The sequence below is a fragment of the Mustela lutreola genome, chromosome 7, assembly GCF_030435805.1.
Source record: "Mustela lutreola isolate mMusLut2 chromosome 7, mMusLut2.pri, whole genome shotgun sequence".
NCBI lineage: Eukaryota > Metazoa > Chordata > Mammalia > Carnivora > Mustelidae > Mustela > Mustela lutreola.
In genome coordinates, this window is record NC_081296.1 from 55,571,791 (window position 1) to 55,596,875 (window position 25,085).

The 25,085-nt window shown below is 50.1% G+C and overlaps 1 protein-coding gene across 4 annotated transcripts in view; it reads left to right on the forward strand.

The window, feature by feature from the left end:
- Positions 1 to 1,753: 1,753 nt before the first annotated feature.
- Positions 1,754 to 25,085, forward strand: part of NOX5 (NADPH oxidase 5) — a 32,088-nt gene continuing 8,756 nt past the window's right edge. For 2 of the 4 annotated variants that reach the window (XM_059180934.1, XM_059180937.1), the window contains exons 1-15: positions 1,919 to 2,118; positions 6,095 to 6,218; positions 7,983 to 8,133; positions 10,434 to 10,644; positions 11,500 to 11,734; positions 12,870 to 13,023; positions 13,259 to 13,437; positions 14,433 to 14,615; positions 16,019 to 16,151; positions 18,055 to 18,197; positions 20,034 to 20,225; positions 22,372 to 22,416; positions 22,721 to 22,845; positions 23,129 to 23,213; positions 23,913 to 24,012. In XM_059180934.1, the coding sequence (XP_059036917.1) occupies positions 6,099 to 6,218; positions 7,983 to 8,133; positions 10,434 to 10,644; positions 11,500 to 11,734; positions 12,870 to 13,023; positions 13,259 to 13,437; positions 14,433 to 14,615; positions 16,019 to 16,151; positions 18,055 to 18,197; positions 20,034 to 20,225; positions 22,372 to 22,416; positions 22,721 to 22,845; positions 23,129 to 23,213; positions 23,913 to 24,012 (2,056 nt within the window). In that variant the 5' untranslated portion in view covers positions 1,919 to 2,118; positions 6,095 to 6,098. The other 2 variants (XM_059180935.1, XM_059180936.1) reach the window with 2 other exon arrangements.

Consider the following 25,085-nt stretch of genomic DNA (forward strand, 5'->3'; position numbering starts at 1 on the left):
CCACTGGGAAGCCCTCCTAATGCTCTCTTCTTAGCACTTCAGTCTCTGCCTTGATCATGCTGGGTTATTTCACTCATCTCCGTAGACTCAGACAGTGCATGGCACATGGTGTTTCATAAATACTTGTCGAATGGAGATAGGTTTGTTCATTCCACAAATGTGTATGGCGTGCCCACTGTGTACTCAGCACTGTGTTAATTTCCTTGGACTAAAAACAAATAACCAGAGACCTTGCCTTTTGGAGCTCACAGTCCAGTGGGATAGAAAGAGAATCGTGCACAGATAATCACTATTACAATAGGGCACAGGCAATTCTACCTCACCTCTTCTTCTTCCTCCTCTTCCTTAACCAGTCACAACTTGAAAGTGTGATTCCTACTTACCACTTTGCTTATTTCTTCTGAAGAATTTTTCATTTCCTAGATGTAGTTTCTTAAGCCACTTAATGGAAGTTTCTATTTCTCTCTTCCCTCTAGTATGAGGAACACTTATCGGATGGTCAAAGCAGCCCCCAAATTGCTGCTTCCCAAGCAAGTGAGCACCCCGTGACAGGAGGTGTGCAAGTCAAGACTACAGACCACCAGGTCTGGTTGGGGTAGGGCAAAGGAGAGACTTAAGCTATAAAAAAAGGTTGGTTGAATTCTATGATCTTGCAGGTCTGGAATTCTATGATCTTGCAGGTCTGGTTCTAAGGAAAACACGTCAACCCTAAACCAAGATCATGGGGCTGAATTTCTCAAATGCTATCATCACAGCACAGGCTCTGGGATTGTTACCCCCAAGAGAGACACAGAAGTTCTTCATTATCTTTGACACTGTCTTAAATCATCTGGACCAGGGAATGATGTCTTTTGCCAAGTCAGAATGGAGAATTTTCAGAGATCACCAGATCACCCCAGTTCTGCAGATCATACATGGCCTTGGGACTAGCCCAGGAAGAACTGGCTGAATCTGCGGGCAGAGGAGCATGAGTGACTACAAAACAGCATCAAGTGGACCCCTGATGACACTGGAGTCCAGACAGGACTGCATTCAAGGAGCCCTTTAAAGCATCCCACCAGCGGCCACATGATCAGAGAAATTTCTTCTGCCAACTTGTCTGCTTTAAGATAAAAACAAAACAGTTATCATTTCCCTCATTTTGGAAAGTAGCAAGAGACATCTTAAATCACCTGTTGAGGGTCCAAATCCCCACCAGACATCCAAGGTTATCTGCTCATGTCTTGCCAGACAGGACAAAATGTAAAAAGCACTTCAAATTTTAGTCACAGTGTGACCTTATCCAACTATTTGTATAATTTCTCTTAGATTTTTGGCCAGTAGGATTCTCCGACCTCCCTCCCTCCCTCCCCAGGTCCCTTGAACTGGGAACCTCTTCCCAGGACCGTTCCGATGTATTTTACCCAATTCATTGGGACTGAGCTTTGCTTCTGTGAGTTAAATGCACAGTCTCCAGAGTCAGTCCAACACAGCTGAACGCCTGCCCAGCCATCTGGACATGTCACTCACCTTTCAGAGTGCCACTCTCCCCTTTGGTGTAGTGACAGTAATAACCATACCAAACAGGGCCGTGTTTTGTATTTAATTGAACACTACGTGTAAAGTCCTTAGCACAACGCATGGTTCAGGGTAAGTGCTTCAACCTTTCTGTTGGTAATCTACATTATTGGGATTGATGAATTGTACTTGGCTCATTAAGGGCTGAGCAGAGCCTACTCTGACTTGATGGTGATTTTGGTTTTTTCCACAGTGCATTTCTAGAGTTCCTACCTGCTGGTCTCCTTGAAGGAGGGAAAATGGAAGCTATCCAGCCAGATGGAAGACTGCCAACATCTTTCCAGTGAAATGCTTGCCTCACCCTTGCACCAGGCTGTTTGTCGGGATTTCTCTGGACCAAGTCAGCCTCTGGCCAGTATGTGGATGCCTGAGGGGCAGTGGGTGTGAGCAGCTCTTTAGAAGAGTCAGGAAGAGGAGGAGCTGGGGAGAGGTCAACTGTGGGCTTCCCCCACAAGCTGCTGTACAGACCATAGCCGCTTTGGGACCTGTGGTCTAGAAGATAGGAGAAAGGGTGAGCAGGCCAGAAGACCCAGCCTAGCCAGACTTTGAAAGCCGCAGAGGGTGAGTGACTCTTTCTCTAGCTTTCCATGCCAGTGACAAGGGAAAGGCAAGGGTTCTTTGTCGTGGGGGAGCTACAGAGGATGACTGTCTGTCTGGGACAGAGGTCAGGAGACCTGAGCCTGCTCAGGTCTGCTCTTGCCTGGTTACCAGCAAGCTGTGCAATCTTGGGCATGATGTCACCAGACCTCTCTGGACCCGTTTTCACATCTGTAAGAGGAGGAATTGGCCTAGTCAGAGTAATGATATGTAGCATTTGTACAGTGCTTGTCAGTTGCACTTTCCCAAATAGCATCTCATTTGGTCATCATAGCAGCCCTTGCTGGAATGATGTTTGTCGCATGCTACAGATAAGCTCACCACAGGGCAGTGAGGCCAGTGATTAGGTAGGGCAGAGCAAGCCTGGATCTAAACTCCTGGTCTCCCGGGAAAATTCTGGCCTCTGCTGAGCACATTGTTCCCCTAGAGCTCTGAAATCTGAACATTCCTAGCTCCTCCTCGAGGACGTCTCTCTCCTTCGGTGCTACCTTCTTTTTCCCCTGCATCCCCTTCCTCCGTTCTTCCCACCAGCTGTACCAGCCTCTTCTCCACCAGCTTCCTAGAATTTCTTCTCCTTCTGCAGGCCTGAAACACTAACATTTCCAAGAAGAGGGACGTGCACACCAGCACACACCAGATAGCCCATCCCCACCCTCCCTGGGTTAGCACCTGCACGCAGCCTCTTTCCCAGAGTTCTCTCTACTTTGTGGAATGCCTTCCTGTGGGTCCCCAGGGGTAAAGTAAGTGGGGCTGCTGAACCTCCAGATGAGAGCCTGGACCTGCCGGCATGGGTCACCAACATCCAGGGTTCTGGTTAAATGTGCAGATTCTGGGGCTTGGCCCCAAAGTTGGTGAGCCAGAGTGGACACTGTAGCAAGCTCTTCCTGTCTCTGACAGGCAGATGTCATAACTCGGGCACCGCTAGTCTTCCAACTACTGCGTTTGGACAGCAGCGGGGGTTGGCAGATAATATTTAGAGTGAATTATTCTTGTGTATCTGGAAAATGTCCTTCTTGATAAAGGTGGGTTATTATTTTTCGAAGGAAATTCCAGGATTTAACTTGGTTATATTCTAGTTTGAGTGTTGCATCTCTACCAGTTACATATGTCTAGAATTTTCCTTTTCTTGTATGCTATCTACGTCAGGATTGAGGAATGCTAGCTTTGTAAAATAAATTGGGAGTCTTACCATTATTATTACTTTTTTTTTTTTTTTTTTTTTGCCATCAGAGCTAGTTTGATATTGGACTTATTCTTTGAAGATTGGGTAGAACTCAGCTATAAAAACAAGCTGGGGCTGACACGGTCATAAGTGGCTGACATTCCACCGCCTTTCTTATTTCTGAAATGAATGTTAGTCCGTTTGCATTGTAATATCTTCTTGAAATCAACTCATTTCCCTGAGTTCACCAAACAAGTACACTGGATACTGATGTGTCTGTAGTCTCTCCCTTTTTATTGCCTTTCTCAATATTAATGTTGTATTTTTCCCACTTGTTTTCTTTTTTTTTTTTTTTAAGATTTTATTTACTTATTTGACAGACAGAGATCACAAGTAGGCAGAGAGGCAGGCAGAGGGAGAGGGAGAAGCAGGCTCCCTACTGAGCAGAGCGCCTGATGCAGGGCTCAATCCTAGGACCCTGAGATCATGACCTGAGCTAAAGGCAGAGGCTTTAACCCACTGAGCCACCCAAGCACCCCCCCCCCCAACTTGTTTTCTTTAATTGTTTTCTACTTAGACTTGTTTTCTACTTCTACTTGTTTTCTACTTAGACTTTTTGAAGACCCAACTTCATTTTTACTGCACTGAAGCATTATTAATAAACAATAAACTGGACACTTAACATGAAGAATTTGATGAGTTTTTAACATATGGCTACATCTTCAAAACCATCATCATAATAAAAAATAAATGCATTATTTTGATCATTTTTAGTTTTCTAGTTCCTGAATTTCAGATTTTCTATTTAATAGTCTATCCTTCTATTTGTGCATGTGGATACTATATTGGTTTTTTTCCTGGTACCTTAAGTGGAAGTGAGCTTGTTTATTTTTAATTTTTATGTAGAGATAGTTAATTCTCATTATTCATGGCAATTATGTCCTCTAAATTCATTGCAAACAATGAATTAGGGAATTCTGGGCCATTGTTCCTCGGGAAAATGCAGGGTTAGATTCCTGCCAACATTTGGGCACAAAACTTTGTTTTTTTTAATCAAACAATCAGTATAAAATCTCGTTTTATGTGTGCTTCTGTTTAAAGACTCCTTTAGGGGCACCTGGGAGCTCAGTTGGTTAAGCATCTGCCTTTGGCTCAGGTCATGATCCCAGAGTCCTGGGATCCAGCCTGCTGGCTATCTGGTCAGCAGGGGGTCTGCTTCTCCCTCTGATCCTCCCCCTCTCATGCTCTCTCTCTCTCTCTCTTTCAAATAAATAAATAAAATCTTTTTTAAAAAGACTCCTTTAAAAATATAGTTGATTTGTTAACATAGAACTCATGGTCAACAGTGCTAGGACTCATGTCTGAATAGAGTTTACCTAATACATGTATTTTTCCCCTTAAGGCATATCACAGCCTTTTTGTGTTTAGGAACACTAGCCAGCATCTCAACATCACTCTTGGGGCCATTTTAAACAGCAAAGTCACTGGCACAGCATAGGGACTATAATCAATAATATCGTAACAGTGTTGCCTGGTAACAGACAGTAGCTACACTTATCTTAAGCAAAACATAACTAGACATACACCTGAAACTGACATAACATTGTGTGTCAACCACCCTTAAAAAACTTTTGTTAAGAATGAAAAAAAAAAAAAAAAAAAAGAAAAAGAAAATCACCAACAAAAAGCACAAAAATTTAAAACTTGCAGCACTCACTAGATCATGCAAAGGACACTCGTTCTCAGTATGAGAGCTGAAATAGGAAGGCAGAGGGATCCCGTTTCAGCCTCAGCTGGGAACGTGTACATCAGGCAGCTGAAATTGATCACGACTTTGCTCATGCCTGCAATGTCTGGGAAAATGCTGCAAGTATCGGTTTGGGGGCTACTAATAAGTTTCAACAAACAGGTGAATTTACGAATATGGAATCTGCAAATAATGAGGATCGATTGTAGCTAAATCATTTAAGGTTACATTGAACTCACGGGATACAGACAAAGCCATTCTCTCAGAGAAAAGTTTATGGCAACAGAAGCTATAAATCCTCACAGCTTCATTTTTGGTTTGTTGGGTTCTGATAACACAGAAAGTGTCCTCATTTACCAGTAACCTTTGTTCAGGTCATTGTGTACTTAGCTCATCTGGGAGGCTGTCAGTTTGCTGATACCCTTAGAGCATCATACAATGTGCTCTGGACATTGAGGTCTGAGTCCTGGTGATGCTTGTACTAGAAGTGTTCAAACAGAGGATGGGGCATAATGGAAACATACTGGCCAATTGGAACTTTCTCTCTCTCTCATTGGCTGAATAAATTTCTCTGAAAGACTCATCTGCTCTAAATCTATTTCCTCCCTATAAAACGTCATGATCCACCAAGCTGTGACAGAGAACAAATGAAGTAGTGGGTGGGAAGTATTTGGAAAACAGTGAAGAGCTGTGTAAATGTGAGGCAGGAAATATTGTCATGTTAACATGATGTGTTAACATGAGTGTGCCACTCTCTGACCTCAAGCCCACAGCCTGGGCTCCATCTCACTGGGACCCTATCATTCCAGAACATAAAGAGACACAAGTCCAGGCTGGCTGATGCCAGATGGAAGAAAGAGACAGGGACTTAGAGACGTAAAGAAGCAGTCTTGGGGAGGCTCCTTTCTCCTGGGCAAAGCGGGTCCAACCCATGGAAGGCCCAAGGACCTAGATAGAAGCAGGCACACGTCTTGGAACCACCAGAAGCCCTTGACACCCCAAACCCACAAACCTATCTCCTCTTCTTCCAGCACCATGAGTACCGAAGAGGACACCAAATGGCTTCAGTGGGTGACGCACCAGTTTGAGACCATTGCGGGGGAAGACCGGGAAATCGATCTGCAAGAATTCAAAGCAGCCCTCAATGTGAAAGAGGCAAGTGTCCACTCCAGAAGTGGACCCTGTGCTCATAGCAGAGGAGCAGTCTGGTTCTCAGGGACACAGTACCTCGCAAGGAGGGAAAGATCGCCCCCTGGGCATCCTCAGGGTTTCTAGCCTCACCCCTAAGCAGGATCCAAGCATTTTAGTCTCTGCTCCTGATGCCCTCCCATCCCTCTGGTAGCCGTGCCTCCTGGGGGCTTTGAAACAACATATAAATTTGGGTGTCAGGAGCTCGCCAGATCTTAGGAAGTAGTTTTGGCCTCATGTTTTCCACCAACCTCATGGGCAGAGTTGAGGCTATGGTGTCCATAAGCCTCCTTCCAAGAAATAAGATTCTCAGTGATTTGTATCCATGAAACTCCCACCCCCTCCCCAAAACCTCTCTCATTTCATAGGTTCTCTGCCCATTTCTGGAGAAGCCTGCGTACCCCACAAACAGGGTTTGTATCCATAGAGATACAGGGGGAGTGAGCCTGCAAATGTTAACTTCTCCCCACACGTTTCATGGGCTAGCATCTGGTGGTGGCCTGTGTCCTTGATAGGGGCGAGCCAATGAGCATCTGCATGTCTCTGTGTGCCCCTCACTTGCTGGTAGCAGGGATACTGCTAAGAACTCTAAATGCCATGAGGAGTAAACATGGGGAGGGGAAAAAAAGACATTCTGCCTAATAATACATTACACTCTTTTTTTTTTTTTTAAGATTTTATTTATTTATTTGAGTGAGAGAGCACAAACAGGGGAGGGGGAGCAAACTCCCCAGGACCCCAGGATTATGACCCCAGCCGAAGGCAGATGCTTAACTGACTGAGCCACCCAGGCATCCCAATACATTACAAGGATGCTGTAAATTATCTTAAGCTAAAGACCACTTGGGATGGTAGAGACTGATAAAGGCATTGACCAGGGATCCAGGAAAGAAAGAGGAGAGCCGAGGCAGGGGTGACTGTCTACAACAGACTTCAGCCCCCACTTCCTGCTTGTGAGCCCTCATGGTTTCTTTAGGTCAAACACGAAGCCCTGCAGGCCCCTCTCCCTGCTTCCAGGCAAGCCTCCCGCCGGGTGTACCTGGGGCACTGAGCCCGCCTGTCTTAATTTCTGTGTTGGGTGTCTAACACCAGGCCTGGCAAGTGGCGGCTGTGCAGGACATGATTGCTAAATGAATGCATGAATGAATGGGTGAATAACTGAATGCGTGAATAGAGTGAGTGAATAGGAGCTTAAGCACGAGCCTTAAGTATAACCTCAGGCAGCCTAAAGCAGTAAGTATAGGGACCATCCAGGTGTTCAAGGGCCATCTACCCTCTAAACCCTCCTGGTTCACCCCAAGGGGGATGAGACAGGACCCTGGAGGAGCCTGCAGGGGGAGACCTCGGTCTGACCCTTTTTTGCATGTTGAGGGGTCTGGAGTGCAAGGCTGATGGGGGTGACAGGCACTAGGGGACAGAGAGCCTGTACAAATGACCAAGCGTGAGGGGCCAGCAGGGGGCTTGAGCCCCAGACACAAGCCCTTCCTCACTGCTGGGATCTGAACAGTACTTCCACGGGTGTCTAAACTTGCTCTGGGCCAGTGGGAGGGGCCGTGGACACCGCCCCCTGGTGTGGTCAAGCGGGCCGTTCCCACCCCACACGCAAGCACCAGGGACCCGCCTCAAGCCCACCACCCCACAACGCATGCGCGCAAAGCCCGCCGCACTTCAATTCAAAGCCGGGCCCCCTCGGCCACCCAGTGCCCATCTCCCGCCCTTCTCTGGCCACAGTCCTTCTTTGCCGAGAGGTTCTTCACTCTGTTTGACTCGGATGGAAGTGGCACCATCACCCTCCAGGAGCTGCTGGAGGCGCTGACCCTGCTCATCCACGGCAACCCCATGGACAAACTCAAATTCCTCTTCCAGGTGTACGACGTCGACGGTAAGGGCTCCGGAGGGGCGGGGATGGTCTCAGTGGGAGGAGCAAAGGGAATCCACCCCCTTCAGTGACTTTTCTCCAGCCCAGGCTGATGGTTCTCTCCCTCAGTGTGTCCATCCCCTACCCCTCCCACCCTCAACCCCTTTCTCCGGCTGACCACTGCCTCGCTTCTTGGAGAGGTGGCAAGAAGGGGCCACTCTGGCCCAGGAGACAAATGTCCTTAATTCGATCACCAGAAGCCTGATTTTTCTTTAAAGAAGAAAGCAAAAACCACCCATAACATTTTTCTGTACTGCCTTGTAATTGATCTCTCTGTCTCTATCTCTCTATACACACCTCCCCCCCCCCCGCATATTTTTAATAGGATTACGCTCTACTGACTGCCTTTTCTTGCTAAACAACATGCGCATTTGTTCGTGTAAGACTATATTGCTTTCTAACATAATTTTTACTGTAGCAAAATATACCTAACATTAAATTTACCACTTTAACCAATTTTATAAAGCTTTAGCCATTTTTTAAGTGTCAGTGCAACAACGTTCAGTGCATTCATATTGTTGGGCAACCCACCACCATCCACCCACAGAACTTTTTCATCTTTCCAAACTGTAAATTATCTTAAGCTAAAGACCACTTGGGATGGTAGAGACTGATAAAGGCATTAACCAGGGATCCAGGAAAGAAAGAGGAGAGCTGAGGCAGGGGTGACTGTCTACAACAGACTTCAGCCCCCACTCAGTACAATTAGCCACGGGGAGCCACTAAAGAGTGTTGAGCAGGGAAGTCCCTGGGCTGGATATGCATCCTGAAAAGTTAAACCTAGCTGCAGGCCTACTCCTGGGCATGGCCCTCTGGCCTATGGGGTTTCTTAACTCCCAGTCCCACCTGACTCAGTCTAGCCAGACCTCATTCCTGGAACCCATTCCCCAAATTGGCCCCCTTCCCCTCGTACATAGGGAGTTGACCACACCAAGTCTCCATGGGACAGTCCTCCTTGACTGCTTTCTGACCACCAAGCTTTGCTCACTCCCGAGAGGTTGATTTTTGACGGGAGAAGCAACACACTCACCTTTTCCTTGCAGACTTTTGGTTGGGGGCGGGGGGAGAGGCAGTACAGGGCAGGTGAAAGGCAGGAACTAGAGAGCATTCCCTTCCAGTGGCTTCATTTTTCTCTGAGAGTCAGGCAGGGATTGGATGCACATGGAGGAGAGAAGTGATCCTGTAGGCAGTAGGAGAATGACCTTACCAGAGAATCAGGATAAGGTTTCTGGGCAAGTTGAAGGCCTTGCTGTGGCTGAGGATCAAAGCTTCCTGCTCTCTTGAGTGCTTTTCTCCAAGAATGTTCTATCAGCTGCCCTGGTGCAGGAAGGGAAAGGATAGGTGGCTAGATTCACTCAGGAATGAGATATGAATAGAAGGACAGCGGGATGAGGAGGAGGAATGTGTGTATGAGAGTAATAAAGAAGGCGGACCCTGGATTTGAAACTAGCCAAGGAGTGAATAAAGTTGAATGGACCAGAGGGTGTGAAGGCACAGGGGAGGGACTCTGGATGCATTTAGAGACCTGCGGCATAGTGGCTCTTGGCTAGGAAACCTGAAGTACGGGAGGCGTGCTGGAGAGCAATACATGAGACTGCACTGTCATGTGATTACAGACTTTGGCTTGGGCCTTTATGATGATTAAAATACCAATAAGACTTTCCAATTATATGCAGCTACCTTCTTCCAGATACCACAGTAAGTATTTTATAATGACCTGTTATCCTTGAACCAGTTCTGAGAGGGAAGGAATATTATCCCCATTCTATAGATGAACAAAGTAAGGTTCACTACCCCAAAGGACTTATAGCCCACCATCACAGTAAGGGGCAGAAACATGAAGCCACCTCATGTGTATGTGCATCCAAATCGGGCCAAGAACTCATTAATCATGGGCCCTGCTGTTCATGCGGAGTGGGAAAATACACAGAAAAAAAGGCTAAGCTCACTACTTAGAGAGGAGGCTGCAGATTCTGGAGAAAGGCATGCACTGAAGCTAAGATTCTCCATGCTTGGGGAGGAGTTTCTCTCCACAGACCTGGGCAGTGGGGAGCCATGGAAGGTTTCTGAACTGAGGATGACATTATGTACTTTGATTGCTTGATCTACACCCAGAAAGGGACTTGGTTGGGAGAAAACTGGAGGTGGGCGAACAGGGAAAGCTCATATCGCCATGCAATAGTTGGGCAGGCATGGGGAATCTGCAGGTAGAGAGTAGGGTCCCGGGCAAGCTCCCACTCGGCTTCGATCCCCACTTGACACAGGCAGCGGGTCCATCGACGTGGACGAGCTGCGCACCGTGCTGCAGTCATGCATGCGCGAGAGCGCCATCTCGCTGCCGGACGAGAAGCTGGACCAGCTGACGCTGGCGCTCTTTGAGTCCGCAGACAAGGACTGCAACGGCGCCATCACCTTCGACGAGCTCCGGGACGAGCTGCAGCGCTTCCCCGGGGTCATGGAGAACCTGACCATCAGGTGCGGTGAGGCTAGATTCCAGGGGCGCAGAGAGGGGACCCTCGGTCCCGCCCCACCCAGTTTCTTATAGAGGACAAAGGCCTGTTCTGCTGGGGGCTCATATCGGGTCTCCGATTTACAGTGTCTTTTCAGAATCTTCACAGTATTAAGCCCCTGCAGTGGGCTGGGCATTTTTACAAATATGCCAGTGCGTTTTGTAGTAATGGAAAGGAAATTAGCGACCGCACCAGAACTGATTTCCAAAAAGAAATTAGTTAGCTCACCTGAAGTAACTTACCGAGGATCACACCTATAATTAGCAGACATTTATTCAACTTGGTCAAGCAGGCACTATTAATTTATACGTAATTTACGTAATTTATGCCAATAAACAAATGCATCAACTAGAGAAGTGCTAAGTAGGAAAGAACTGCGGAGAAGAATAAAGTAGCCGGGGTGTTCCAGGCTCCGAAGAGTGCCACTTTTATGGTTCATTCTTTTTGTGTATTAGGTTACTTGTGGGTTATTTACCACAACATATCTCAGAATTTTCCATTCTTTTCGATTGCCTCCCCCCACCACCCCCAGCTGGTAGGTAAGGGAAGTAATAGAAGCAGACGTGATTGTGGCATCAGGCAGATGGGAGTTCCATCCCGGCTTTGCCTGCTGTGTGACTCTGAGCAAGTCGCTCGACCTCTCTGTGTCCTGGTATAAAGGGAAGCCGGCCGCTGGCCAGGAGGATCCAGAGAGTTGGTCGGTTACAGCGGGCGTGGGGTCTCTAGGTTGCTGCTGGGGGGCTGCCCGCCACACCCTGTGAGGATTCTCCCTCCGCCCAGCGCCGGGCTGGTCCCTCTGAGCAGAGCCCCTCTCTCGCAGCGCCGCCCACTGGCTGACGCCCCCAGCCGCCCAGCCGCGCCGGCGGCGTCCCCGCCTTCTGACCTCAGCCTACTGGCACAACCACCGCAGCCACCTGCTCTGCCTGACAGCCTACACGGTCCTCCACGTGCTGCTCTTCGCGCTGGCGGCCAGCGCGCACCGGGCCCGCGGCCCCAGCGTCATGGTGGCCAAGGGCTGCGGCCAGTGCCTCAACTTCGACTGCAGCTTTATCGCGGTAGGACTGCGGGGGCACAATGCCCGGGGAAGCAGGGTGAAGGGGTGAGGTTGCTGGGGGATGCTGATATAAGTTCCTCATAGCCCAAGGGACCCACACGTGGAGTCCTGGTGCCAGGGCAGAAGGGCTCCTCAGAAGTCAGTTGGATCAATCAATATTCATTGGACATTGGGACCCAGAGAGGGGCAGTGACTTGTCCATAGTCACACCGCCTGTAAAACACAGCCAGCATTTTTGTGCACTAACCATGTACAGTCAGGGTGCTAGGCCCTCTCCTTTTGATGTTCACAACAATCTAAGTGGCCCCAGGGCAGGTGGACAGCAGACAGAGAACGAAAAACCCTTCCACTGACCCAATATCTGCTCATTTACTTATAATTACCTGCATGCCCTATTATCATTAGCCAGTAGACTTACAGAACACAATAAGGCAAGAGTCATCTTAACGATCAGGAATGTACATCTTTAGTTCAGATACTCTTCAGCATCTTAGGTGGGTTTTATTTTTATCTTTGTAACTGGCCACATACCAAGAGTCGGAGTCCCATGACTCATCTGCTTGGCCACTCACATTAGTAACACTGCTTTCAGTCAGTACCTTCTCCGCAGGGAATCTTGTCTTTCCTGTGAGAGGCAGTTTAATTTGGTTAAAACCAGACAACATCATCTGCAAGTCCCTATATCTGGGCACACATATATCGAAAGCAAATGAGCAGGAAGGGAACCCTGGTCTCAAGCCCCTTTGGAGAACCCGGTCTTCCTCCAGGACACCTTGAGACATAACACGTGCCTGTCTGATACCCAGACTAAATGAGGGCACCGTGTCGACGCGGGTATTAAATGTTAGCAAAAGCTTCTGTGCTTCTCGTGTGTTTAGGTGAAAGTAATAACAGCAGCCATTCTGTAACATTTGCTCTCCCTGCCTTGACTCCGGAGACCATGCTTTGGACACCTCAGCTGCCGACCTAGGGGAGCAGCAAAGGCTTGGGGCAGGGAAGATGGTGAAGGCCTTCCCCACCCCCCAGCCTGCTCAGGAGGCACAGCCAGCTCAGAAGGAGATGGGGAGATGGCTGCTGGGGAAGGGAGAATGGGGCGGAGGGAGAGCCAGCCGGGGGCTCTCTGCTGCTCTGTCCAGGTGCTGATGCTGAGACGGTGCCTGACGTGGCTGCGGGCTACCTGGCTGGCGCAGGTCCTGCCACTGGATCGAAACATCCAGTTCCACCAGCTCATGGGCTACGTGGTGGTTGTGCTCTCCCTGGTGCACACTGTGGCCCACGTTGTGAACTTCGGTGAGTGGCCTGGGGCTGGGGGAGAGGACGTGGGTGGGCCTTTCTCCAGCCCCTAGCCCAGGACATGGGGCTCAGCCCCTGTGTGTCCTGCAGGCCCAGTGGGTGGGGAGGGGGTGTCCTGTACCAGCCAGTGGTCTGGCTGGAAGTCTCTACCCATGTGGGTGTCTGATGGGGGGGGGGGGGTCTCCAAAAAGAAAGGTGGAGAGGGAAGAGGTTGTCTTGTGCTCATCTCCAGCGCTTCAGGCTCAGTCCGAGGACAGCCCCTTCCGGTTCTGGGAACTGCTGCTCACCACCAGGCCTGGCATCGGCTGGGTCTATGGCTCAGCCTCCCCGACTGGTGTGGCTCTGCTGCTGCTGCTGGTCCTCATGTTTGCCTGCTCCAGCTCCTGCATCCGGAGGAGTGGCCACTTTGAGGTGTCCAGCCCTTCCCCTTGGCTCTCCCCAGCTGGATCCCCTCTTCGTTCCATGCCGTGTCCCCTCGCATTTACTCCAGAGCCCAGGCAGTGCCCAGGCTGGTCTGCATATTATGTGCATGTGCTCTGGGGTCTGTCACTGGGCTGTAGTATATGTCTGCCAAGTGGAAGACTTTTGACTCTGGAAGATTCTGCCTTTTTGCCAACCTGCCCAAATTGGATTAGACCAGGCTCAGGGAGAGGAAGGAGCACAAGCTTGCTCAGCTTCCTCATCTATAAAGTGGACTTAGAGTTCTCTACCTATGAAGTTATTTTAGGAATTAAATGAGATGACATATGGGAAGCCCCTACTATTCACAGGGCACACAGATGCTCCCAACACGTAAGTTCCATTTTCATTCCCCTCTGGGTAGTGTCCTCAAGATGCAGGAGGTCACAGATTTGGTTTGGAGCCCCCTGGACTAATCTGCTCACATCAGATTGACACATACAGAGCCCCAGCAGCAATCCTTTGACGTGGGACTCCGCATCCTCATTTGGCCAATGAGGAGTCTGACCCTCACACAAGGAATCTCACAGCCCATAATAGCAGGCGTTCAAACTCAGCGCTCTGTTCTTTCTTCTCCACACCCAGGAAATTACTTTCTTTTCTTCCCCCTGAAAATGGGTCAATGTCATGGGAACATTGATGCTGATAAGCGCTTTGAGGGCACTCCACTCTGGCCAGGCTATCCCTAGGCAGATGTTTCAGATGTTTGCTGCGAGTACTAGGAGCTCTTATATTAAGATCCCTGGGCCAAGCCCCCAGAATAAAGAAACCCCAAAGCTTTCCATCCCCAGCCTCCTACACAGCCCTGTCTCCAGGAGAGGGTGTATTTGACCAAGGCTCTGGGTCTGCCCAGGCTTTGAGGTTGGCTCTGAGCTCTGGTGCTGTTGCACCCCAGCCAGGTCTCAAGCTCTGGAAGCTTACCACCCCCTCCCTCCTCACCCTCACAGGTGTTCTACTGGACCCATCTGTCTTACTTCCCCATGTGGATTCTGCTCATTTTGCATGGGCCCAACTTCTGGAAGTGGCTGCTGGTCCCTGGCATCCTGTTCTTCCTGGAGAAGATCATCGGGCTAGCAATATCCCACATGGGAGCCTTTTGCATCGTGGAAGTCAATCTCCTTCCCTCTAAGGTGCGAAGGGGAGTTGCAGGTGGAGGGCACAGCAGCTGGATACCCTGTTAGACTCACAAGGAGATAGGGACCAGCATAGCTACAGCCCCTGCCCAGCAGAGGAGACCAGCAAAGTCTGGGATCCAGTCTGGCCTTCAGGAGTGACACCTGAGGCAGAGGAATGACAGGTAGTCAGGACACTGCTCCAGACCAGCTCTGCCACATCGGGGTTCTGAGAGACGAGCAAGAGTTTGCTGCACAGACATGGAAGGGTACTCCCAGAGAAGGAACAGCACCAGCAAAGGCACCGGGTTGTGGGTGGGTATACTGTCCTTGGGGACTGTGAGTAATGTAATTTGGCACAGCTGGAGCCAAGATGCCTGGAAGAAGAGGTGGGTGGGGCCTGATGGGCCAGGAGGATCCACATCCTGCAGGCAACAGGGAACCCCTGAGCAGGCTAGTAGGGAGGGGGCAGGCAGTCATATTAGATTGGGTCTTAATTCCAGCCAGATTTCTGCAGTCACTCTGTGGGAGATGAGATGGCTTGGTGAGGACTTTTGGGAGGTTATTGCACATATGCAGATGAGAGCTCATGAGGGCCTTCACCTTAAATGGGGGCTGTGGGGTGGGGGTGGGGCAGCCTATCACAGAAAAGCTCAAGAGGTCACTGGGTTTATTCCGGGGTGAGAGAGAGGAAGGAGCCCGGGACCTCTCCCAGGTGTCTGAGTGCCAGGGCCATTTGTGGGGAAAGGGAAGGCAGCTCCAGGTGGGCTCACTTCCAGGCACTTGAGTGTGAGATGGCCGTGGAGAGTGAGGGGTTTTATATCAAGGCTCTGGCCTCAGGCAGTGTGATGAGATTTGCATCCCATAGTTTCCTCGCTGATGGGCTTGTGCAAGCTCCTTAGCCATTCTGAGCCTTAGCTTCCCATCTATAAAGTGGAGAAAGAATGACCTCCATGTCTGAAAATGGCCATGAGGACCAGAGATCATACTTTCCCTGCTTCAGTGAATGCTCAGTGAGCCAAAGGTGTGGTCCAGGAGGGTGTCATTCTCCCAGAGGAGATGCCCATGAGTGGCTGGAATCCCAGCCAAATGCTACAGAAGTTCCTAGCAAACGGCTAGAGCTGTCAGGAGGTTATAGAGAAGGGGCCACTAAAAGCCGTGTTTACACCCTCAGAAGTGGGATCAAGCCATGAGCCTTACTTCAGACACATCTCAGCTCTCCCACTTTCTGATCACAGCCCGCCTCCAGCCTGGCAGAGGGGTGCAGGGTGAGCCCCACTCATAGGCACGAGAGGGTCCCATGTCCGGGTCCGCTTGGGTAGTGGTGGAGGAGGATGGCCCGGCTTTTGCCCTCTTGCCGGGGCGGGGGGGCTGGCAACTCTGGGCTCACACGGATCACCCTGACCTTCTTCTCTCCCCAGGTCACCCATCTCCTCATTGAGAGGCCCCCTCTCTTCCACTACAGGCCAGGCGACTACTTGTACCTGAATGTCCCCAGCATTGCACGCTATGAGTGGCACCCTTTCACCATCAGCAGCGCTCCAGAGCAGAAAGGTATGGGGTTCTGCAGGGCAACAGGCGCAGGCTGGGAACCAGGAGAATGGAAGTGAACAAGACCAGAGACCCCCAGTCTCGTCTTCCAAAACCTCCCTCCAAAACCAGGAAGCAGATGCCCAAACACTTACTGTCTGGGGAGGCCAGGGCTGGACCAGCTGCCGTGAAGATCACATGAGGGCTAGTCATCTTCCCCCATCCCTATGGAGCCTCAGGGCAGCAGAATCCCTCGAATCCTTCTTCCCCATCCCTGGACCACTCCCATTTCTCTCTGGCTCCCCAGCACCCACAGAACTGCTCGGCTCACCCTTCCTCCGCCCAGTGGACTTCTGGCCCCCAGCCATGTGTGTGCCTGCTTCCAGCCTTGGGCTGTCATCAGAGCTAGCTCGTGGATCTCTGCCCTCTTCCTAGGGCAGAGATCGGCCTTTCTGCCTTAAGTGGCACCTCTGGCAGGGAACGCCTTGCATGACCTATGACAGCGAGACCCTTGCTCAACGCCATGAAGGGTAAAGAGTGCTGGTTGCCTGCTTTCTCTGGTCCATCCATATTAAAAGCTTTAGTTCTACTCAGGATGCCTCCCAGGGAAACGTAGTGCCCACAGTTCAAGGTGTAACCCCAGGTTAAGTGTTCCCCAGGTTAAGACTGCCCACCACCTGCCCTGAGTGGTGGCTCACATGTACCACGAGGCAGAGGTGGGGGTGCTGGCAGGAGAGGGAAGGTTGTTTTCTTCCAAGTTTTCTTTCCTGTTCTGTTTCTCAAGAAGATGCCTGTTCTCAGAAAAGTCAGACAGTATAGAAATATGTGCAGAAGAAAATTTAAATTCCTCAAATAATTCCATCCAAAGAAAGCCATTGTCAGTCTTTTGGTGATCTGTCTTGATGTTTCTTTCTTTCTTTCTTTTTAAAGATTTTATTTATTTGAGAGAGAGAGCACAAGCAGGGGGAGAGCGGTAGGCAGAGGGAAAGGGAGAAGCAGGTTCTCTGCTGAGCAGGGAGCCTGATGCGGGGCTCCATTCCAGGAACCCGGTATCATGACTGAACCAAAGGCAAATGCTTAACCAATTGAGCCACCCAGGCGGCCCTTATTACTATTTCTATGTGGCTCTATTGGTGCAGAGAGAATTTTGCCTACATGAATCTCACTGTTCACACTTTTTGCAGTCCACTTTTTCTCCATGCACAGAATATCTTTGAAGGTCTTTGCATATCTGTTCTTTTAAAACAAGAGCTTTCCTCTGCGGCTGCGTGGTATTCCAGTATACTGATACTAGTGTGATTACAAGGACTGTGTGCACTATACGGAGGCGTCATTGATGGGACCCCTTCTCCAAGGGCTTTCTTCAGGGTTTCAGCTTGGAATCTGCCATCTCCTGGGTCCCAAGTCGCCTTGCTCTAATGTTGTGGATTCTCTCTTGTGCCCTTCAGCGGAGAAGCTGCCCCACGCTGCCTTCTACCAGTCGTCCACTCTGCAGAGCACCTGAATAAGCCCCTGTTCCATCCCAGGCACTGGGCACAATGAAAGCCATTGGTCCCACCACAGCCTGAACACCTCCAGTGTGCAGAGTCATTGATGGGTCCCTGGTTGAATGTAGGAGGGAGTGGTCCTTGCCATGGGGAGACCCTGGACTGATAGAGGAGGCAGGGCCCGCACCTCCAGGGAGCTCCCCTGTCTTGGCAGAGGAAACTGAACCCTTGCTTTGTAGGCTTACATTGACTCCATGGATCTCATGCTGGGGAGATCAGATTTCCAAGTCCTGGGGCTGTGACTCTGGTTGGGACCCAAAGAAGGACATTCCATCTGGGACTTGAGCACTTAATGCCCAGCTCCAGTCCCTGGGGTGGGACACGTCTGCTCCCTGCTGGAGGAGCCAGTGTTGAGCCCCCTTCCCTCCCCCCTTGCTCAGACATCATCTGGCTACATGTGCGGTCCGAAGGCCAGTGGACAAACAGGCTATATGAATCGTTCAAGATGTTGTGCCCCATGGACTGTGGCTCTGGACAGCTGTCAAAGAGTCTGAAGAGGAGAAGGAGCCAGAGGAGGCCCCAGGTAGGTGGCTTTGGTGGAGGAAGGGTCCACCATGGAGACAAACCCCACAGGGACCATGTTGCTATCTCCTTGGCTGGTGAGTATCCATCACTGGGCAGCTGCTGTATACACCTGCTGAACAGCCACACAGAGTGAACCAGCTGTGAACTAACTATGTGATCCAAGAGCCCGATGTCCTCCCCCAGGACCCCAGGTCCTCCCCAGGCCTCCTTCAGAAGCCGGGGGGCAATGGAAAGGGAGAGGAAATTGATACTAAGCTAGTAGATCAGAAAAACCTGCCTCCATGTCTCTGCTCCAGCATGTTCTAACTGTACAGCCTTGCACACCCTTTGGCCTCACCAAGCTTTATCGTATTCATCGTATTCAACTGGAGGAGGCCCCCATCCTTGGCCTCCCTTGCTCAAACGATTCTTTTAAAGGACCGAGGATGGAATGGATGCAGGTAAAGTACTGAGCTGACCAGACAGCAGGGTCCCCATGGACCCCCCCCCCCCCATCGTCCCCGTCCGCAGCAGCAGTGGCACCATTGTTATCTTCTGAGCCCCGATGAAACTCACAAAGCCGGCAAGTTGCCAGTGTCTGGAATGAATGCAGGCTCTGGGAGGTTTTGGAGGAATACAGCGAGATCACAGTAAAAAACAGACAAAGGAGGCTGGAGGTGTCTGGACACAAAGCTAGTAGACAATACCACTCAGCTGGGAGACGTGTTAATACGGGGAAACCCTGCCCAGGGTCAAAGGAAAAGAAGTCCCGGGCCTGGCTCAGCCCTGCCATGCCCTTGTGGAATTTGAAGTCCAAGCGAGAAAATGAGGCAGAATTCTGCCAATCCAGACCAGAGGCAGGCATCCCTCCCGAAAGATGCAAAGCTTTGGGAAATGAACGGGTAGGTGGAAACAAGCAGGATGTTCTCTGGACAGAGGAAGCTGGCTTTCCAAACCAGGTGACTCCTGCACCTCAGGAAACAGTGAATAGATTCATGAAAGGCTGTGTTTCTTTGGGACCTCAGGCACCGCCACTGAAGAATAAATTGGCACAATCTTTCTGGCACGTGGTCTGGCCACATGTGTCAGTCTATTAAATATGTGGACCCACTGGCCCTGCATTTCCATTTTTAGGACTAGTTAATTGGAGAGTTGCACAAGAAGTGCATTAGTCACCGTTTTCATTCATTCACTGAGCAAATATTTATCGAGCACAGCACCTACGGTTTTCTAAGGACTGTTCTAAGGTGCTGAGGATCTGTCAGTAGGCAAAACTGACACAGTCCCTGCTTACCTTCTGGCAGGAGAGACAGACAATAAACAAACAAAATACATGCATAATGTGTCAAGTGAAACTAAATGCTATGAAGAAAAATAAATCGGGGGAGAGGGATAGAGACGGGAAAGGTGCTATTTTATACATGGTGGTTGTTAACAAAAATGAGAAAATGGGAATACTTGAAATGCCCAACAATAGGGGTGTAGCTAAATAAATTACTGGTTACCTTGTTCAGGGAATGGTATGTTCCTTAAAAAAGATTATGTAACTGCATATGCATTAGCATGGAAAACTAGTAAAGATGTACTAAGTGGAAAAGGCAGGTTAGAAAGTGGTATGTTTCATTTATGTAAGACTGTGTGCGTGCGACTGTGTGTGTGTGTGTGTGTGTGTGTTTAAGTAAGTAAAAGTCTGGAAGGACCTAGAAAAATGTTTAGAGGAGCGCTATTCTGCTTTATTCAGGGTACTTTTTCACTTTATTCTTGCACGTACTATAACACGGGAATCTCTACAAACTAGCATGTATTGATTTCATGTTTTAAATAACAAAGCAGTTTCCACTTTGAAACAAAACAGAGCTTGCCCAGCCAGCCCATGCATTCAGGAACCTCGGCACAGGGAGCAGTGGCCTTCAGCAGGGACGTCACCGTGGAGCTGACCTCCTACAGGCCCAAGGGAACTCCACAGCAGGGAGACCAAGGCGTGGTAGGCACGGGGACTGAGGAAGGGGCTCCAGCCCAGCGGGGAGCCCCAGCCCATCTGGGCCCAGTAAGGCTGCGGAAACTGGGGCTGGAGGCGGGAAGCTGGGGTGTTTTTCTCCCAGGGGTGGTGAGTCCTTGGAACTTGGGAGAGAGGTCCTTAAGGGCAAGCCACACACACGAAACGCACAGGACATGGTGTTCCCATAACCAGGCGTTGGCGCACCCCCTTCAGAACTTTTGCCAGTCTCTCCCCACTGAGAATCTTTCCAACCTAGCATCTCTCTTTACTCCCCAACAACACTTTTGTTGGGTCCGTTATCAAAGGAACGAGACTGAGACAAGGTGAAAGTTATGCAAAGCCTTATTCTATGCCAAGCATTAGAAGTCAGACTGACCGGCCAGGGCTGCCTCCAAAGAGAGCGACTTTGGTCTAAGCCCCTTGGTCTTACAGGCTAGTTTTTATAGGGCACAATCACAGACATTTACATATGTGGCTTTGGCTGACTGGATGTCTCCTATCTGTGTTTTAGTAACGGTTACCTGGAACTGATAGTAGTAACTGCTGAGGCATTTATTAAACAACAAAATGGCCTTGTTTTAGGTATGTGTTTTAGCAACGGTTACCCGGAACCAGTATCAGTAACTGCTGAGGCATTTATTAAACAACAAAATGGCTATCTAGACAACATGGCAATGAAATGGCTACCCAGGCAACAAAATAGCTATCTAGGCAACACGGAGTCACTCTGGCTAAGCAGGCCCCGCAGGCCCTAGGGGTTTAACAGGTTTTAACGTGGAATTGGCCCCAACAACTTTCAACTTCATTGTATCTAAAAGGCTGCTTGAGATGGCTGCTTTAATGGCAAACTAGTAGCATGTGCCATCATTGGAAGATAACTCTAGAAGTAAAAATCAATAAAAACCCATGTGACTCCATTCTTGTCCAATGTTCCTGCCTGGTCATGCTCCGAGCCTGAAGCTGAGATCCACTCCTCCTCTTTCTCTCTTGGACTCTCTCTCATACTCTTTCTCTTTCTCACTTTGTAAAAAAAAAAAAAAAAAAAGGTGGGACTGGTGAGTGTTGCATGTCAAAGATCACTAACCATGATGTAGGGTTTCTCCTTGCAATCGGGAGTCTTGAAGGACAGTAGCATTTGTCCAGAGCACCTCTGACACCAGTAGTTCAAGTCTGACACTGTGGGGGATGCAGCATGCAGGGGACCCCCCCCCCCAAAGAAGCAATGTGCCGTCATGGGATGAGCCTTGGACAGTCAGTGGGAGACCCAGATCTACCCTGAGCTCTTTGGGAACTGCGGCAGGTCATCCCCATGCTCTGAGACCACGTTCCTCCTCAGTGAAATGAGGATTTTCTCTGGATGATTATGAAGGTTGCTCCTAACTCTGCCTTCCAGCACCAGACAAAGAACTATCCAGGCTCCTGAGGACTGTTTGGGGTGGGGGTGGGGGGGATCTGCTTGCTTCACCTTTGGGAAGGAAATCCCCTAACCTCCCAGATCCAGTCTGCTTTGTGCTCAGGCCTGGAGCAGTCAGGCAGAGCAGACAGAGGAGGCCTGCTCCTTGCCCTCAGTGGCTCCCATCAGCAGGCCCAGAACAGGGTCCCAAGGGCAGGGTGGAGCTGAGAGCCAGGCCAGCCCAGGCTTTTCTGGCTGGTGCATCTGGATAGAGCTTCAAGGGGCAGCAGCTGCTTCAAGTGAACTGGACTCTGAAGGCTGCACAGGAACTTGCCTGCTGAGGAAGAGGAGAGGGTGTTCTAGGTCAAGGGAAGAGAATATACAAAGCCAGCGGTGTATCAGAGACACAAAAGTTATAAGAGTGGCTGGAGACTGGGGGTGAGTGAGTGTTCTCTGGGCACTCCCGAGGCTGCCTTGTATTGGACCACAAGAGCCCATCCTTAGATTTTCAGGAGCTTTAAGAGCCAGTCATGAGACACAGTTATTACATTGGAAGCCATGATGGCAGCATTTATACCAGAAATCTCCAGACACTACCAATCAGTGATTTTGTGATGTGTTCTTTTTTGGAAGAGTCAGTTTATCAGCACATCACTGACATTCTCCCTTAGAAGGGCTCCCTGGAATGCCTAGGGCAGATAAAAAAATACAGTTCCCTTTTTGTAGAGTTGTTTAGACCAACAAGGGCTGGGTTGCCTCTGAGAATTGCCTGATCCGCCCACAGCTCTCTGCTCCCCGCAGGTCTCTGAGATGTCCTCTGAGAACCACCTGCTTTGTAACATCAAGGTAAGAGGGTCCAGTGGGTGGACATGCCCCCTGCTGCAACCAGAGGAAAAGAAGCCCCAGGTACCCCCGTTCTCCAAGTCCCCAGGCATCCAGAGAAGGGGACCAAACCCATCCCTTCACAGCTCTGCCTTCTCACATCCCTCACCAGCTCTGCCTTCTCACATCCCAGGGGTCTCCCAGACTTGTGCTCTGAGCACTACAGTGGGGGCCACTTAGGCCCAGGTGACTGCCTGCATGTAACGGGGGGGTTCCAGCTCTCCAGGCACCCAGTCCTCTCTTTCCTGAAACGCCCTCCCGTTCACAGTGCTACATCAGCGGCCCCTACGGAACCCCCACCCGCAGGATCTTTGCCTCTGAGCACGCGGTACTCATCGGGGCGGGCATCGGAATCACCCCCTTTGCCTCTATCCTGCAGAGCATCATGTACCGGTGGGTGGACAGGCTGCCACCCCTCCCTGCCTGCCTCCTGGGGCAGCGTCCCAAGAAGCACCCCACTTCTTCCCTCCCCCTTGCTCCTTCCTTCTCTCCTTGCACCCTGTTTTCTCTTTCCTCCCCGGTCCCTCCTCTCTCTCTCTTTTGGCTCTCAATCCTCCCCTTCCTCATAGGGTGGGCCCTGCCACCTCACCCTTTTCCCCCATCCCTTGTACTGTTCTTTGGTCTGAGAAGTCTCATATCCGCCCCAAATCCAAAATCACTCATTGACTCTCCTCAGGCACCAGAAGAGGAAGCACATTTGCCCCAGCTGCCAGCACTCCTGGATGGATAGCATCCAGGATGAGGACATGAAGCTCCGCAAGGTAAGCACTGCCTCCTCCAGGCAGGCCTCTGGACCCTCTCCCCTGGAAACCTCCCTGACCAGAGTGAGCTCTCCTGTGCAGATGCAGGGGAGAGACAGATGACTCTCCCTCCTGCTTGGAATGGCTGGTCCCTGTGCTTCCCTCAACACCCCATGTCCTCCTCGTGCCTCCCATGTGTCCAGGCCTCCACCTATCACCTCTGAGAGGCATTCTGGGCCCTGAAGGTAGAGTTCCCCTAAAGACCTTGGAACCTAAAAGTCAGGCAGCTGGGATCCAGTTATAACCTTGACGTGTGCTAGCCATCACCTGGTGGTGGTTTTAAAAATGAAAATGTTTGCCTTTTGAAAAATGCATTATTTCCTATAGGTCACTTAAAAGAGCTTGTAGGGGGAAAATAAGTAATGTCCTTCTGCCTTCTTCGTAAGCTTAATATTTCAGCACACTGCTTGCTATTAACAAGAGGCTATTATAGAAAGCCCTGACCTGCCAGTCAGGGACTTGGGTCCTGATTCCATGCTGCTCTGTGACCTGGGCAAGGTTCCTACCCCTGCAAGCCTCCATTTTCCCCTCCATTAAATGGGGATGATAGCGTGTGCCCTGACCTCACGGAAGTGGTCATCTAGGCGCTGGGGATCACAGATGTGAGCATGCCCTGAACGAGGCAGGGCCAGCCCTGAACAGAAAGACCCCTCTCCCCAGGTGGACTTCATCTGGATCAACCGAGACCAGCGGTCTTTTGAGTGGTTTGTGAGCCTGCTGACCAAGCTGGAGATGGACCAGGCTGAGATGACCCAAGAGGGTAGGAAAGGGACAGGGCCTGAGGAGGATGGCAGCAGGGTGGGGGTTCGGGCTCGGGGTGGGGGCAGGGGGTTTAAGACAGTGTTTAAATGTATTCTATTTCTATCAAAAATGTGGAGGAGAGAGGAATGGTTTTTCTTCCACCACTAAAATGTAACATTTACAAAACCAAAAAAAGAGGAGAAGTTATTCATAATCCCATCTAGCTATGCAAACTATTCCAGGCATTTTAAAGGATCTCCTGCTGTTTTTTTCTTATTTACATTTACAAAAATATATATCCTTTTTTTCTAATTTCCCTCTTTTGTGGTATTTCTTTTAATTCGCAATGAGCACTTGAAAATTTATCTTTTTTTTTCTAAAGATTTTATTTATTTGACAGACAGAGATCACAAGTAGGCAGAGAGGCAGGCAGAGAGAGAGGAGGAAGCAGGCTCCCTGCTGAGCAGAGAGCCCAATGTGGGGCTCGATCCCAGGACCCTGGGATCATGACCTGAGCCAAAGGCAGAGGCTTTAACCCACTGAGCCACCCAGGCGCCCCCTGAAAATTTATCTTTTTAAGATTTTCTATTTATTTATTTGACAGAGAGAGACAGTGAGGGAGGGAATATAAACAGCGGGAGTGGGAGAGGGAGAGAAAGAAGCAGGCTTCTGGCTGAGCAGGGAGCCCGACACAGGGCTTGACTGCAGGACCCTGGGTTCGTGTCCTGAGCCGAAGGCCGACATTTAACAACTGAGCCACCCAGATGCCCCCCACTTGATGAAAATTTAGATTCCCTGAGTCTCATCCCAGACTTCCAAATCAGGATCTCTGAGAGCAGGGCCCAGGAACGTACATCTTATTATTGTTATTATTATGCATTTGAGAAAAAGAGAGAGAGAGAGAGCAGGGTGCAGAGGGAGAGGGGGAAGCAGAATCCCTGCTGAGCAAGAAGGCCAACACAGAACTCGATCTCGGGCCCCTGGGACCATGACCTGAGCCAAAGGCAGCTGCTGAACTGACTGAGCCACCCACGGGCCCCTCCCCAGGAATGTACATCAGATGACTCTTATTCACACGTTCTTTTCTTTTTT